At 38.2% G+C, this 17,635-nt stretch overlaps 1 protein-coding gene and 1 pseudogene across 7 annotated transcripts in view; both read right to left on the bottom strand.

Annotated features, from left to right (window-relative positions):
- The window catches only part of CUNH2orf76 (chromosome unknown C2orf76 homolog), a 100,070-nt gene that overhangs the window by 18,552 nt on the left and 63,883 nt on the right, over positions 1-17,635 (bottom strand). For 2 of the 7 annotated variants that reach the window (XM_020963123.2, XM_078146814.1), the window contains one exon: positions 15,585-15,762. In XM_020963123.2, coding sequence (XP_020818782.1) covers positions 15,686-15,762 — 77 coding nt within the window. In that variant the 3' untranslated portion in view covers positions 15,585-15,685. Of the gene's footprint in view, positions 1-12,851; positions 12,932-15,584; positions 15,763-16,575; positions 16,684-17,635 lie in introns of those variants that run through there. The other 5 variants (XM_078146811.1, XM_078146813.1, XM_078146812.1 and 2 more) reach the window with 5 other exon arrangements.
- On the bottom strand, positions 1,114-1,652 carry LOC110192096 (small ribosomal subunit protein eS12 pseudogene; annotated as a pseudogene).

The following is a 17,635-nucleotide window of genomic DNA, read 5'->3' as shown; positions in this document are numbered from 1 at the left end:
GTGGGAATGATGGAGGGAGTAATCTGCTAGAGAAGACAAGATGGAATGGATCAAAGGATGCAACTGAAAGGGTTTGCACCTGAGAAAACAACCCACCTCCTCACATGAAACAAATGAAGGGGAAGACGGTGGAGGAAGACATTTGAGGATGAGATGAGAGATGAAGAGGGGGAAAGAGCACTCTGAGTGAAAGGTCTAAATTTTTTCAGTGAAACATATGGCAAGGTCCTCAACTGAAAAAGTAGGAAGAGAGGGTAGAATGGAAAGTGGGGGAGTGAACTAATTAGGGAGGCATAAAAGGACTGCCTTGCTGAAGTAAGATAACAAATTTGTGGCAGACCCACTCAGCAGAATTTCATGATTTTCTTTTATTCCATCAGCAGCACATGATCAGAAAACAGAGGCAGCTGTTTACTTTCCAAGGCTGGGGCTGGGCAAGGAATGATCCATACGATAAGGGGGCCAAAGGACTTCAGTGTAAAGGATAGTGTAGAGTACAACTGGCTCACCAAAAGGTTAAGATAGGGAAGGGAAGAGAATATAGCCAGTGAAAGGATGATAGCCTAGGAAACAACTGAGATAGAGGGATTAGAGGTTACAGTGAGGACGCAAAACAGGAGCAGAGATCATAAGACAGAGAGAAAGATGGAATGGTAAAATATGATCAGATAGAGGAATTCGTGAACATGGAAGTGGAACACTCACTGGTGAAGGCAAGGTCACATCTTCAGTGTGTAGTTAGGTGTAATGGAGGAGCAGGTAATGGAAAATAAGTGTTTGAGGGAGTATCACTATATGTATTAAAGATGCCTAATATGAGGGCAAGAGCTGGCGGGGGGAAGACTGAACCACTTACTCAACTCATTGAGGAAGGAGAGTCTCCTAGGAATTAGTAAATAATAACTCCCATACTCTTGACTGGGTGATACATGTAGATTGAATAAACCTCAAAAGAGGCAAGGTTACTGAATGATGGTAGAGAGAGTCTAGAAGGAGTAGTATGGAGCAAAGAGTATTCCAAGCTCCCCACACACCATCAATAAGTATGAGTGACAGTGCAACTGGTATTGGAAAGGATGCATGGATGCCATGTCATTAGAAGGGAGCCAAGTCTTTTTTTTTTTTCAAATCAGACCAAGGCTTTTATTTTATTCATTTCTTGCATTTAAAATATTCTTCGATGACATCTTTGGCCTGAGATTCCTTGCCACAGTCCTTAACAACAACGCAACTGCAGCCAACCACTTTACGGGGCTTTCCCTCTCTGTCAGTTTTACAGTGGCCTACCCATTCGCCCAGCTTCTTGTTGTCATCAACCTTGATCAAGTTGATTTGGTGCTCAGCACACAGGGCCTCAACCAACTTTACATACATAGGTTCATCACAGTTAGAAGCAAGAACACAAAGATGGGCTTGGCGTTTATCCAAGGCTTTGGCAGCTTCATGAATTCCATCAGCTAGGCCATCGTGGATGAGTGCGGTCTTCAGCACTTCTTGTAGAGTGGTGTTAACGTCCATTACACCTCCAGCAGCAATGCCTTCCTCGGCCATGGCAGCGGTTCACGGGTGAAGCTAAATTTCGAAAACACTCGGGAGCCTCTGCCTCCCGCTCAACTCAGCGGCGACAGGGAAAAGGCGAGCCAAGTCTTTATGAGTGCTAGTTAGAAAGGAGATTTAGAATGGGAAGAAACCCATGAGGGCACTGAGCTCAACTTTCTCATTTTATAAATGAGGAAACTAAAGCAAAGTTAAATGACTTACTCAGGGATACACAGTTATTAAATGAATAAAGCAGATTTTGAACCCACGCCTTGACTCCAAGTTCAACATCCTCCCTGTCTACTACCCTAGTCTTCTCCTCTATATATGGAGATTAGAATCCACTGAAATATTCCTTCCTCCCCCACCCCTCTTCTTTTTTTTTTCAGCTGAACCTCTATTCTATCTACACCTCAGTGATTTTGTGCTTGTGAAGTTGATATTTTGGCACCAAATGTAAGACTCGATTTTCATCCTTATTAAATTTTATTATATTAAATTTGGCCCGATGTTCTAGCCTGATGATTTCGATTCTGACTCTGTTATCCAAATGCATTAGCTATCCACCTACATCTCCTCCAATTTGTATCACTTGCAAAACTGATAAGTATGCAGTCTACTCCTTTATCCCGGTCATTGAGGGAAAATGTTAAAACAGCACCCGCCTATGGTCAGATCCCTGAGGCATTCCAATAAAGACTTTCCAAGATGCCATCAAACCATTAATGACTATTCCATGGATTCAGCCATTCAACCAGCTCTAAATCTATGTTCTTTAGCATATTTTCATTCAATATTTATTAAACACCTGCTATATGTCAGGCCCTATGCTAAATGCTGGAGATACAAAAAGAGGCAAAGGACAGTCCCTGCCCTCAAGGAGCATACAATTTAAGGAAGGAGACAATGTGTAAACAAATATAGACAAAGCAAGCTACATACAGGACAAAAAGGAAATAATTAACAGAGAAAAGGTACTAGAATTAAGGGATTGGGGAAGGCTTCCAGTAAAAGATGGGATTTTAATTGGGACTTAAAGGAAGTCAGTAGGAAGAGGTGAGGAAGAAGAGTGTTCCATGCCCAGAGGGAGAGATAGAGGAGACCAATGTCACTAGATCAAAGAGTATATGCCAGGAAGGTGTAAGAACACTGAAAAGATATGAGGGGGCTATGCCATCATTTTCTAAACAATGGTTCATCTTTACAACAAAGAAAAGAGTTTCATCTAAAGAAAGAGTTTTATCTGAAGCTACAAGAAACTGTCAGATGTGCATCTGGACCTAATGTCAAATGCCTAACCCCCAATCACCACTGCATTATATACTGAAGGCGGCAGTTAGGTGAGTGAGAAGCAGTAATAATTATGTATAACTTAGGGGCACCTAGAGGGCGCAGTGGATAGAGCACCAGCCCGGAAGTCAGGAGGACCTGAGTTCAAATCTGGCCTCAGACCAAACACTTGACACTTACTAGCTGTGTGACCCTGTGCAAGTCACTTAAGCCCAACTGCCTAAAAAAAAAAATAATGTATAACTTAAAAAGAAAATAGCATCCACCCTTATATTTACGGTGAAGCTCCCTGTGTTGCGAGTAACTTACTTTGAAGCAGGAATGGCAATGAAGGGAGTTTGTTAATGCTCTAAACTGAACTTTCTGCTACACAGAGAGCTGCCAGGGTGGGCCTGTCACTCAGGAAAGCCCTCTGTGTCCTTGAGCTCTGGGTGTGATTCAGCACTTCACAGCTGTGTGATTCCAGGTGACAGCCAACAGCCAATTTTGGTTTTATTCTCTTCCATGGACAGTGTCTAGACTTTTAAATGTGTATATACATTCTTTACCTCCCCCCCCCCTTAAAAGCACCCATGTCATCTGAGATAGCTGGCTGGAGGGATGGGTGATGGGTAATGGATACTTTCACCTCCAAGGTTCCTGTTACAAAAAGACTGTAAAATGTCAGTCTTAGCTATGTCCTGATGGATAGGTGTGAGCACCTCTGTTACCTTTCCCTGGATAAGAGGATTAAAGAGGATGTTTGGAAAGCATAACTTGATCCCTAGAGGAAAGTCAGGAGAGAAAAATCAACAATAGAGTACTGCATAATCAGTTCAATACCCAGAACTACAAAAATAAGAAGGTAAGATTAAAAAAAAAATCCAAATTTCACAGCATGGAGGTATATGATAAAACAGAGAAGAGAATTAAAACATTAAGTCTGGTACTAAAATCTAAAACTGCCTTCCACTCCCATTCACTTAAACTTATTAAAGGTGGTATTGGAAAATATTTTTTTGAAGAATTCTAATATCTTATCATTGGGATTTCAATGTCTATGAGTAAACACAATGGCAGAACTATAAAAGGCAGGGGACTTCCTTTTATATGGCAATTGACCACTTGCAGATCATTTGACAAACATATTTTTTGATCCTTACAAACCCCCTGTTAGGTGGACGGTGCAAGTATTATTTTTCCTATCTTACAAAAGAGAAAATAGGCTCAGAGGGGTCATGTATTTTGTTCAAGATCACCTGCCAAGTAGAGGGATAGCTCAGACTTGACCCCGAATCTCCTGATTCCAAAATGCAGTAATCTCCCATCATACCACTAGGAACTGGCACTAAAGATTAGCTGGGCAAGTGGCAGATGTGCATAGCCCTAGGTTGGTCCTCATCAAATAGGAAACATATCTCAGTGAGATTCTTAGAAGGAAGTCCTTAGGCTCCTACGAAATACAGGCTACATATCTGTCACAGCCTTGGGCTGGCTACTTGCCTTGAGTCTGAATTTGCTGTTACCTTCTCTGATTACTCCCCTGGCCCCTAATTCTGATTCACTGAGGCTTGCAAGTACCAGAGAGCCCACTAGCCTCACCTCCATTAGAGACCCCATGTGTCCGGACATCTGTGCTCTGAGGGACTCAGATCAGGAGGGCCTACTTCATAAGACTGTCCTTTCTGATCATAATCTCCTGTCCTTCTTACCTGTGTTGTCCTCCCCCCCCCAACTTACTTTTCCTAAACCTGTTCTTTGTCCTCAGCACAACTCCCCAGTCTCTCCGGCCTTCTCCAAGTCCATCAGCCCTATGCTGCGCTCCCCTCGCCCTCTAGATGCTGTCCTCCACCCTTGAATCCCTTGTCTCTTTGTCCTGCTGCCACCTTCACATCTTGCCAGAGCTCTACTTTGAGTTGTCTCCACTATCTATATTCTCCAGAGTCACTGCTGCACAACAGTCCTTTCATTCTTCCTTGGGCTCTCTATTTCCCGTCCCTCAGAAGGTGAAGGTGTTCCAAACTACTTCCTCTCTCCTCAAGTCCATTTTCTCCCAACTAAATTGCCTTATCTCCATCTTTACAGAGAAAATCAAAGCCATGTATGTGATCTCTCCTCATACCCTAGTCCATTTCTTAAGATATTTACTATATATCTCCCATCCTTTGCTCTTTGGCTCTAGTCTTGAAGGAAGAAGTGGCCCTTCTTGTCAAGGCTAACATTTCCAACAGCCTCATCACCACTTGCCTAACCTACTGTAATAGTTACCTGTCTCCTTAGCTATCCTCCACAGAGCTACCAAAATAATATTCCTAACCCACAGGTCTGACCATGTCAAACCCCTACTCAAAAATCTTCCATGGCTCCCTACTGCCTCTAAGATAAGACATTAACCCTTTCCAACCTTCATTTCTCTTCTGAAATCCAGTCCCATGTCACCAGCTCTATACTGGACATTTCCAACTACATGTCACCTTAGCATCTTAAATGCAATATGTACCAAACACAACTGATTCCCAAACCCTTATGTCTTTCTAACTTTCCTCTGTGTTGAGGACATCATCATCCTTCCAATCACTTGGATTTGCAATCTCACAGGCAATATCAACTTGTCACTGCACGTTTGTTCAGTTGCCAAGTCTTTTTGATCTTGTCTCTGCAACATCTCATATCTGTCCCCTTTCTCTACACAACCTGGCCCTCATATCCTCTTGCAAGGACTACTGAAATAACCTCCTAATTGGGCACCTTGCAACCACCATCTCCCCTCTGAAATACCTTTGCTACATTCCAAATTAATCTTCCTAAAACATGAATCTAATCATGTCACTCCCCTTCTCAAAAAGCTCCAGTGCCTACCTCTAAAATAAAACACAATCTAGGCTGTTTTGCTCCTAAAGTCCTTCACAATCTGACTTCAGCCCACTTTTCCAAATTTATTGAAAATTATTCTTCCCTCTTTACACACTTTATGTTCCAGCCATGGCATTCTCACTACCATCCTCTTTGCCTCTCCAAAGGCTGTCCCTTACACCTAGCTTGTACCCTTCTTCCTCATCTCTGCCTTTCAAATTTTCTCTGTGAGATAGAGAAATTCCATTTGAAATAACTACAGACAATATAAAATGCTTGGGAGTCTTCTTGCCAAAACACATACAGGAATTATATGAATACAATCACATGGCATTCTTCCCACAAATAAAGACATCTAAAAATTGGAGAAATGTTAATTGCTCACGGGTAGGCTGGGCCAATATAATAAAAATTACAATGCTACTTACAATACTTTACTTATTCAGTGCCATATCAATCAAATCACCAAAACTTATTTTATAGAGCTAGAAAAATAATAATGAAATTCACATGGAGGAACAAAAGTTCAAGAATATCAAGGGAATCAATGAAAAAAAAAATAAGAAGGAAAGTAGCCTAGCAGTATCAGAAATCTCAATCTATTCTACAAAATTGTAATCATCAAAATAATTTGGTATTAATTGATCAACAGAACAGGTTAAGTACACAATACAAAGAAGCAAATGAGCGCAGTAACCTAGCATTTGATAAACCCAAAATTTCAGCTATTAGAACAAGAACTCACTATCTTACAAAAACTGCTGGGAAAACCAGAAAGCAGTTTGGCAGAAACTAGGCATAGACCAACATCTTATACCATATACCAAGAGAAGTTCAAAATGGGTCCATGATTTGAAAAAAGGGATACTACAAGCAACAGCAGAACATGGAAGAAATTACTTGTCAGATCTATGGATAGGAGAAGAGTTCATGACCAAATTTCCTCTATGCTTTTCTCCTCTCTGCCTCATATAAGCAATCCCTAGATTCCTTCAAAGGTCAACTCAACATCTAACTCTTTCAGAAAGCCTGTCCTGTTAGTGCTCTATCCCCGATCAATAATTCATTTTGTATATATTTTAGTGTTTTTCTTTATCCAATAAAACATACACTCCTTGAAGTAAAGTCCTTCAATACTGTCTTTGTCTGACCTAATACGCTGCCTTGCCCAAAGAAGCTGCTTAATAAATGTGATTTAATTGAACTGAATTGTTAAATTAGCCTGGTCCTTGGGATCCACTATTCTTGCTTCAATATGCCTTTTTGATCTTATTTCATGTCATTCTCCTTCACAAACACTGCTGAGCCAAGCTGTTCCCCAAAAGTAATGGTCCATCTCCCACTGCAATGCATGCACAAAGGACATTCCCAATACCTAGAATGCATCCCCTTTCCTCATTTCTGCCTTTCAAATAGTTTATATTCCTTCAAAGCCTAACCACTACGAAGCCTTTGCAAATACAAATATTAGTGCCTTCCCTTTCCTCAAATATTCCTAGAACAACTTTTCTGATCTCTCCATTGCTTTATTTTCTACTCTGTGTGTGTGTGTGTGTACAGTTCCTCTCTCCACAGTAGAACATAAGCTCCTTGAGGTTGGAGACTTGTTTCATTTTTGTTTTTAAATCCCACTGTAGGCACTTGAATGTTATAAAAAACAAATTCTTCTTTTATACCTCAGGTACAGGACCAGGAACCTAGAAAAAACTTAGCCAAAGTTATTATATAATTATGTGGCAGGCTTTTAAAAAAAAGCTGTCATACAAAAGTTGTTTTGTTTCTTTTTAAAATGACCTAGAAACAAAAACACAATGGTATTTGAAATTACCTAGGGTGCTACTGCATTAAAGTCACAGAATTTTAGAGCTGGAAGGGACCTTAGAGAACTTCATCTACTGAGAAGGATACATGAGGACAGTATTATGTTGCCTAGAGTGTTTTTACAACATAATTCCAGTTTTTATAGGATAGAAGTTGATTTTTACTCCCAAACCTCCATGCACTGCTTTAAAGTCTCGCTTTTCACTTCCAAAATGATACCTCCAAGCATCTACACAGATCAGAATAAATTAAAAAGTGAATGTGATTCTAGAAGGGTGTATTTAAGCATCTTGCACTTTCTAAACAAAGGAAGTAGGGGGCAGCTAGGTGGTGCAGTGGAGAGAGCACCGGGCCTGGAGTCAGGAGGACCTGAGTTCAAATCTGCCCTCAGATCAAACATTTGACACTTACTAGATGTGTGACCTTGGGCAAGTCACTTAACCCCAAGTGCCTAAAAAAAAAAGTATACATACATACATACATATATATATATATAAAATAAAAGAAGTAGCACACAATCAAAAGTGTACTTCAAACCTTCAAAAAGTGATCTACTTAAATAATCTGCTTATCTTATTCAATTATTAGCATTTTAAAACAAAGAATCCTAATTGTGACATTTTACAAATTATATATATGAGCAGCAGCATTTGTAAGAGCAACAACAGTATTTAGGCATCAATCAGAGTCTACAAGTGGATAAAATTAAGCCAGACATCAAATGCTATAGTATACTGAACATCAGACTATATTAGATCAAAATGAAATATAGGTTACGGTATTAATAAGAACATGTTTTCCATTTCAGTGTAGCAACCAACATTATTAATAAGCTTGAAGCTTTGAATTTCAGCAATACCCCCCCTAAAAAAACCCAATGCTAACCTTATAAGCTAAACTTACCACCCTGTCTATTAATCATTGCCATTAATAAACAACTCAGTATTTTCTTGCCCATTCATTCTCAAAATGCCTATGGAACAGACTATGCTGACACCTGGTGGTAATGAACACAAAAGAAAAGTAAAAAGTACCTTTCCACATTAACCATATTTTCCCTCTGTTATTTTACCTGGTTTTTTTTTAATGAAGAAATTTGACAGCGCTTTTAGGAAGAAACTCATTTTCTTTATGGAGATTCACTCTGTAATTCTAGTCATAACATAATATAAAACTGTAGGGCTGATCATATATGTAGAAAACACAGCCCCCAAAACTTGCATTTTAGAAATACTCCTACCTGGGTACCTTTAGACTAACTAGAAGAGGTTTTTAATTTTCTTCCTTTAAAAAGCAGCCTGTGTCCAGAATTTTCTAAAGGAATTGGTATTAGACTACATCATTACCTGCTACTGCTGTCATCTTTGTTCAGTTGTTCTGATTATTCATGACCCCATAGACCATAATAGCGTGCCAATACTGTCCATGGGGTTTTCTTGGCAAAGATATTGGAGTGGTTCGTCATTTACTTCTCCACTGGATTAAGGCAAACAGAGGTGAAGGGACTTGCCCAGAGTCATACAGCTAGTAAGTGTCTAAGACAGCATCTGAACTCAGCTCTTCCTGACTCCAGGCCCAACACTCTGAGCAACCTAGCTACTTACTGTTGATTATTAACTAGTCATAATAAGCAGAAAGCCAAAGAAAAACAAGGAAGGCATATCAAGTCTGGTTCAGTACTAAAGGCCACATTTTGCCAAAAGCAAGGCAGAGATTGGATTAAGTAATAAAGTATACTAAAGAAAAGATATTTAAAGAGTCTCATGAGCACTGCAGTGGTGGATGCTAGTGTTGAGGGACAAGGATATGGAACGTATCCAAATGGTAGCAAGAACCCTGGATCCTGCTGCCACATACGTGCCCTGGGACAGTGTTTTCTGGTATGACACCTCAGTTTCTCCATGACAAGTAATATGGAATTCTATCATTTGCCATGCATTTCATGCAAATATCATAATGATATGTAAATTTATGCAAAGCTTTCTTTTGAGTTTCTAGGAAACAGGTATCATGAATATAAAGAAAATTCATTAATAACAGTACCACTAACTACAGAACACTGAAAATACGATGCTAAGTAATAGCACTACAGGGATTACTATCTATAATCAACAGAAAAGGGTAAAACAGCTTTAACATACTGAATGGTATGCCTCTTACCTTTTTAGGAATGGTTTAATTTTAAATGCCAGTAACAAGTTCACTTCTAGGTCACTTTTAAAACAAGTAACTTTGTTTTAAGGCAATTGGGGGGAAAAAAAACTATCATTATTTGCAGCGCTGTCGAATCTTCCTCTCTTTCTCTCCCTCAGCTTTCCAGGGACATTTCAAACAGAAACAAAAGACAATCTAGGACACTTATTGTGCTTATTGCTAATAACTACCACAGCATTTTCTTCCAGCTAGGGAAAAAAAAAAGTACTCACTGAGGAGGCACCAGAATTGCCTCTAGGCATACAAAGGAACTGAATGCAGAACAAAAATGAGTCAGCTGCATGAAAATGCAGGTGCCTGTAGAAACTAAACTCAAAACCAATAGACACAAACCAACTTTTAACAAGAATCAAAAAAGGATCTTATTCACACCAGAATTCAGACTGCTGATCCGGAATCTCTGTACCCAATGTAATTCAATCTGCAAATCAATTATCTAGTCTATCAAACTTCTGGATTCTCTTTCCAATGGGGACAGCCTTTTCTTCCAACCGCTTCCATTCATTTGCTGCCCACCCTATCTGGTTTGTCATATTATCATCAGTTTTCTCCTACACTCCCTGCTAGACCCTCTCTCTGTAATGACTTGTTCCTTGCTCAGAATCTTTTCAGTCTACCCACTTACACTGAATTCATTTTGGGGGGCCCTATTTTGTCATAAGAAATAAACCTCAAAAGGGCCATCCAAAAGTTTTTCTGTTAAAATCGGAAGGAAAATCTCAAATGAAATTTTGTTCTAATATAGCACTAATGAAAGGTTTCACAATAATAGCAGGTCTTAATAAATGAGAAATGAAGGTAGAAGTCTAGTCACCACAAATGGGCCTTTGTCCTGGCCTGATTTAGACAGAGGATCTTTGGGACTATGCCATTCTTAACTGAACAATGCCCATTGCAGAGATCGTTTACTAAGGCGTCGGCACTCTGTCTCGTGGCATGGACAGCTATCTGTTAAAAACTAGCCTGAGACAAAAAAAAACTCACTTTGCTAAATACATAAAACAACTCCTAGAGATATTCATTGTCTCTGTTTTGGTGTAGAGCTGCGCCGCATTAGCTGAGGTCCTAAAATGGAGCTCTTTTCTGTGGTATCTTAACACTTGTGAGTGGCCCTTTTTACAGAATTCTCACAAAGAGTCATATACCAAAAGAACACACAGTTGGGTCACTGTCCTATAGAAACTTAAATTCTAAGGCACTATTGACATACTTCATGTCAATTCATGAATCCAATACACAATACAATAACCTGATCAAAGATCTAAAAATCAACCTCATTTCAGCACCAAAATTACTTGCATTTTTCAACTAGTGAGTCAACAAGTAATTATTGAGCATTTATTATGTGTCAGTCACTGTGTTAAGCATTGAAAATACAAAGAGAGGCAAAAAAATAATAATTGGGAGTATCCTACAGGTGCTGCTGAACTGCCACTTGGCATATATAATAAACACACTTTCTTTGACAGAAAATGAAGGAAGGTTCCACAATCTTGTTTGCATTCCAGGGAATTTAAGCTGAAGAGAACTGTGTACTAGGTTTAACACAGTAGATGATTATGAAAGTTGGGTATGAACTTGGGTAGATTTGTGCTTTCCTGATCATCCGATGAAACAGAGGAAGATTTTCTGATAGTAATATACTAGGTTAGCATGTGGGCACAGATCAATTAAAATAATTTCTTCTAAAATTACTGTCATCTGGATGACCACAACAATCTGCCAGTGCTCACTATCAATATTTTCAATCATTTTCCTTAATAAATTAACAATCTATTTGGGATGGCATGGGGGAGAGATAATCTCTTCTTCTCTATCTATAATCCTCTTCTCTGAAATTACCATTCCCAAATACTATGACTACTGAAATAGGCTGGGTCATCAGTTTCATGCCTTCATCCATCTTCCTTCACTCATCAATATGATAATATCATCATTTATAGTATCTTCAAGGCTTACAAAGTATATTTGCAAAGGGTACATTTCCTTATTTTAGCCTTGCCACAGCCCTGTGAAGTGTGTACTTCAGGTATTTTTTCACTTACAAGTAAGGAAAGACTGAGATTCAGTAACTCGTCCACTGTCATACAGATAGTACCAGAGGCAAAATGGAAACCCAGATCTTCCTGACTTTATCATGTGATCCCTGGCTCCCTCTAGAGATGGGCAAACTGTAGAGAACTCAAGAGAGGCTCCCCAACTAACATCCGATCAACAGCATCTTTGAGAAATGCATGTTGACAATCTTTCAGAGCAGTATGGATGAATTTTCTGCTCTGGGAACATGTCTCAGAGAGACAGATAAAAGGAGAGTACCAAAGATGAAAAAGCAAACCTGCCAAAAGCACACATGGATGTATACACAGGCATTTGCATACCTATTTGTGCACAAAGACACATACATATTGATTATTTCAAAAGTCCATTGGTTTCACCAGATGCCCCAAGGGATCCATGACACAAAAAAGGTTAAGAACTTCTGGCCTAAAGGTTGCACTTATCTTCTGCAAATGAGGAGAAAACAAACTTTTTTTTCAGTTAGGACTGCCAAGAATGCATTGTATTCAATAGAATATAAACTCCCTGAGGGTAGATATTATTTTGGTTTTTGTCTTCATAATAATCCCAGCACCAAAGACAGTTTCAGGCATATAGTAGGCATTAATAACTGCTTGCTGAATAAATGAAGATGTTGGTAGGAGATTGACTTGAAACAAAAAAAAAATTTGACAATTTAAAAAAGATAAATAACCACTACTTTTTGTATGTGATACCACCTCATATTATTCAACTCTATTCAACTAAATGAGTACCTATTAAGTGCCACTAAGGTGTTTGCAAGCAAGAGAGCTAAGTGCACAGGATACAATTATAAAAATGAAAAATGAAAAATGCCCCTGGGGGCTTACATTTTCTTTGGGGGATATAAAATGTACAGACAAATAAATTCAAAAAAAATGAATGGAAAAAAGGAGAAATGGAGCAGCACTAGGTACCAAGAAGTACTCACTGGATGATATCCAGAAGAATGGTGAAGAACATTTGGGTAAGAATGAACAGTGGGATAAAAATGAACAGTGGGATAAAAAGTGGTAACTTTAATGGGAATATGCTAACAACTACCCAGAAAGGATTACAGAAGACAAGGCACAAACCTGGTAAGGAGGCATGATACTGTAGTGATGGGAAGAGAATCGTCAACTACCTGGACACGTGCTGGAGTATTCACTCTATCCTAAGGAGACCAAATGATAAAACTATGACTTGCCTTAATGATCATTTCACAAAAGCAGAGAATATAAAAGTTGGAAAGGACCCTAAAGGCTACCTAGTCTAACTTGTACCTGAAAAAGAATCATTCTTCCCAAGGTTTACTACTTTTTTGTCCCTTTGGAGGGAGGGAGGGAAGAAAAGGAGACATGTTTAAGAAGAAAACTATTTTAAGAAATATTTATTACACATATATACACACTTTTTTTTTACAGTTACTTCAGTTTAAGTGACAATATATACATAGGGGTTAACTCACTTAAGAAAATTATTGTTTTGAAGCCCACATAAATTTAATTTTTATAATTAGAATATATTTGAAATACACTGAGAGTTCACTGAGAGTTTAAGGAGTCCTATGATGACTCACTTAGCAAAACAACAAAAAAATCATGTGGTGCAAAGACTGGTTTTTGGTGCAGAGACCTGTGATTTCATTAGGATAGAGAATTCCAGTTGTGAAAATACCCTCACTGATACCAACTGCCAACTCTTCTGTCATTGGTAGCCTTTGTGGGTTGCTTAAGGTACTGAAAGTTTAAATGAGCTGCCCCTGGTCAGGGGCAGGACTTGGAGTCAGTCCTTGATACTGTGGTCAAAACAGAACAAACATTTCTGCCTCATTGGCTTCAAGGAGCAATTATGAGCCTGGCTGACATCACACAGGGAACTTTAATTTTTGGACTAAGTCTGTTTCTAATTACAATCTGTTGGTTTTCTGCTGGAAAAATGGTTTTTTTTTCCAAAGCTACCAGTGATCTCTTAATTTTGAAACTTAATGACCTTTTCTTAATCCTCATCCTTCTTGAGCTTCATGAAGCATTTCCGGGTTGACCATCCTCTCCTCTTGGATACTCTCTCTTCTCTGAGTTTTCCTGACCCAGTTTTCCTTTAGTTCTTGCTCTCCTTGTCTGATGGCACTTTTCAGGTCTCCTTTACTGCAACCTCATCTATGCCTTGCTCCTTTGCTGTGGTGCACACTAATGCTCTATCAAGAGCCCTCTTCTTTCTATATATTCTCTCTAGGCGACCTCCTCAGTTCCCATGAGTTAAATAATTATCTCTGTGACGATGACTCCCAAATCTACATATCCCACCCTGTCTGTTCACATCAAAAATACCTTTTGGACATTTCCAACTGGATGTCTTGCAGGCATCTCAAACTCAACACATCTAATAGGAAACTCATTAGCTTTCCCCAAAAACTCATCCCTCATCAGCTGTCACCTAGACTATTACAAGTTTCCTAATTGGTCTTCCTACATTTAGTCTCTCCTCTATCTAATCTGTCCATCACACATCTGACAAAGTGACATTCCTAAAGCCTGGGTCTCACCATGAGGACTCTCCTCTTCTCAATAAACTCCAGAGCTTCCTATTGCCTTTAGAATCAAATACAAACTTCTCTGTTTGTCATTCAAGTACCTGGAAAGTAGGTTCCAGTTTACTCTTCCATGTATATCATATATTATTCTTCTTTAAACTCTCTACAATGCAGCCTAACTTCTGGTCTTGCTGTTCCTCACATATAATATTCCATCTCTCATCTCCATGCCTCTGCACACACTGTCACTAGGCCTGGTACACACTCCCCTTTTCCCTCCTTTCACCTCTGAGAATCCTGAGCTTCCTTCAAAGCTCAGCTCAAGCACTGCCTCCCCCCGAGTCTTTTCCTGATCCCCAGCTTCCTGGTGTCTTCACGCAAAGCCACCTGATATATTTACTTTGGATTTGTTTTGTATAAACTTTTATGAGTAATGTTGTTTACCCCAAAAGAATAGAAGCACCGAGGGGGCAGGGTCATTTCCTTTTTGTCTCTGTCACCCCAGCAACTAGAAGACTTCCATGGCACACATAAGGGGCTTATTGATTTGATGATCTTTAATGAAAACGCTGCTATAGTCTGAAAGATTTTATCTTGAAGGACAAACTTGTTTTCAAAGAACAATTTTCTCTAAGCAACAGACACAGATATCTTTTCCCCAAAGATATGAATTTGGTTCTACTGTATTTTACTTCTCAAGCCATCAGAAATTCAGCCATGCCACTTATGCTGACTAATGTATTTTTAAAAAGGAAAATGCATGACTCTCAGACATCACAAAAATCTCTCTGGAATATGTAATGCTTATTTTCCTTTGTGGTTGTGTGTTGTATAGTCAAGAAACTGAAAAATGGATGAAATGATCACACTAGGCCTTCATCTCTTTTGGTGGAAAAATAAAGTAATAGATAACTCCAATTAGAAACTATAGATGAGACACAAAATGAATAAAAGACCTCATAAATTCTTTCAAGAACAATCTAATATTGGCTAGTCACAAGAAATTCTAAGGTTCTGAGAAAATGTTAAAAACAAAAACTATAGGGGAATGGAACAGTGTTCTACTAGTACACTACACTTACTTTTCGGTTTCTGTTATTTTTTTAAATCTCTCAATACGGTTTTCATCATAAAAAGAAATGCTACATTAATTACAGTGCCTAGATGATAAAATACAAGTGGGCGGGGAAGGAGACATGAGTGTGTCTGAGAAATGTAAAATAACAACAGGTACCACTAACAGAGTTTGGATACAAATGGCAGGCTGTGAAAAGAAACTGTAACTCAGCATGGATTAATATTTTAGGATTTATTTATCAGTAAAAAAAAAAACTCTCAGTAAGCAAAATAAAGAGCTTACTATAGGTATGCAAAAAACAAGCTCCCCAGAAGTCTTCACCAGGATGAAACAGGATTAGCTTTGTAGTTCTTGTAATCTTCTTCACAGAAGAATGCAATTTCAGTTTCATTGGCTGAAAAAAGAAAAATAAATTTGTAAAAATTTTTAATGAAAAGTTAAGTTTAAACCTAAAACAGGAAACAAAGGTATACTGATTCAGAATTTTAGCTTCCAGGGCTCTTAAGTGAGAAAGACAAGTATATATTTTACTGAATATAGCACAAGAAAATGTTTTTGTTGAAGAGACAAATGTTGTGATAGAGCACTGGAGCTAGATTCAAATCCCGCCTCAGTTATTTACTAGCTATATGATAATGGACAAACCACTTAACCTCTCAGAAGTTCAGTTTCCTTTTCTATAAAATGGGGAAAATAAAAATTACTTTACAAGGTTGTTGTGAGAAATGAACTCTGTAAACCTTAAAGCTTTATAGAGATATAAGTTATTTGCTTAAAATAATTTTTGGTTTATAAACATTAAAAAATCCCTAACAATTATAAAAAGAAAAAAAAATCACCCAAACTAGTTCAAACAAGAGCTATGGGGCACAATATGGATGGTTTTCAGAAAATCACCAGTGCCCCTTCATCTTTCTCCTTGTAGTTCTAGAAAATAATGGACCTTAATTTTTCAAGTTCACTACTGAGTTAGTGAGAAAGGGGGAAAAAAATCGTCCTTTTTTTCCCCCCTGAAATTAGCCTGTAGGTATAATAATTTAATACTTAGAGGATCAGTAGAATATTTTACAGATCACTTTACATTCTCCCTCATGACCCATCAAAATATGTGTCTGAAGAAGTTAATTTTTTGCCCTGCTTATGATTAATTCATGAGGCTTCAACAATATGCAAAGTGAAAGACACAAATTGGCTTCTACAGCAATACCTTCAAATACCTCTAATTATTCACAGGGGATATGGCACAGCTACAGGACCCACAAAGGTTCAGAGCAGTCACAATTCTTTCAACCTAACAGGTCAAGGACTTCTTCTTCTAAAACAATAAGTCAGCAACATTATTAATTCAGAACCGAGACAAATCTGATGGAAAGCCTTCACAATTATTAAACATGCAATTCTTTAAGGTGTGGAGCCAACAAGTTTCACAATCGCTTTTTAAATTAAGGCAGAAGTTAATACAGTCTGCTTGGCTATACAGAAAGGGCAAGAAGGTTTTCAGAATCTTGACTAGAAAACAGACAAGATTATTTGTAATGAATATTGAGCACTTTATTAACATATCTCCTACTCTAAAACAGACATACAAAACTCTACCAAATATACACTAAAGGATTAAAAGTAATTATTAAATAGAAACCTTAAAAAGAGTTAGCACTTTGGTTTCAAAATTTACAATTTCAGTGCCTGAGAATTTATCACCAAAAATATTGATAAGTTTTAGCATGCAATTTCATTTGATTTTTTTTATAACATCCCAGGGATGAAATTTAATCAGAGCAGCTAAAAATCAGATTGCAAAGATCAAGTCACACTGGGTCTGTGGGTGGACTGCAGATAGCACTCAGAAATCAATGAAAGGGTATTGGAGACAGACTGAACTCCTGGAAAACATTCCTAATTTAAAGTGAGTTATGGCTCATAGTGAAATAATTCCAAAAAGGAGTTCAAACATAGCATGAAGAAAATGTTGAAAAAGAAGGCCTTTGCCTAGTTAAAGAAATTTAATATTAGAAGAAAATAAAATGTTTCAAAACTGATCCCAAAAGCATAAAAAGCACTCACGACTTTTCCCATCCCGACATGCCCAAAGGAGTGGCTTATATATAATTTGCAAGTGATTCTAATTAAACTTATAATGGAATAAAGGCTAGAAATTCTGCCTTCTTAATTATCATAAAGCAAGTTTTTACTAATGTAATAGTCTATTATTACATGTAACACTTTACAAATATAGCTATGTTTATAGCAATCCACTTAATAAATTT

The sequence above is a fragment of the Phascolarctos cinereus genome, unplaced genomic scaffold, assembly GCF_003287225.1.
Source record: "Phascolarctos cinereus isolate Bilbo 61053 unplaced genomic scaffold, phaCin_HiC Scaffold_726;HRSCAF=1367, whole genome shotgun sequence".
Taxonomy (NCBI): Eukaryota; Metazoa; Chordata; class Mammalia; order Diprotodontia; family Phascolarctidae; genus Phascolarctos; species Phascolarctos cinereus.
Note: the sequence above shows the minus strand (reverse complement) of the source record. Positions and strands in the feature narration are given on the sequence as shown.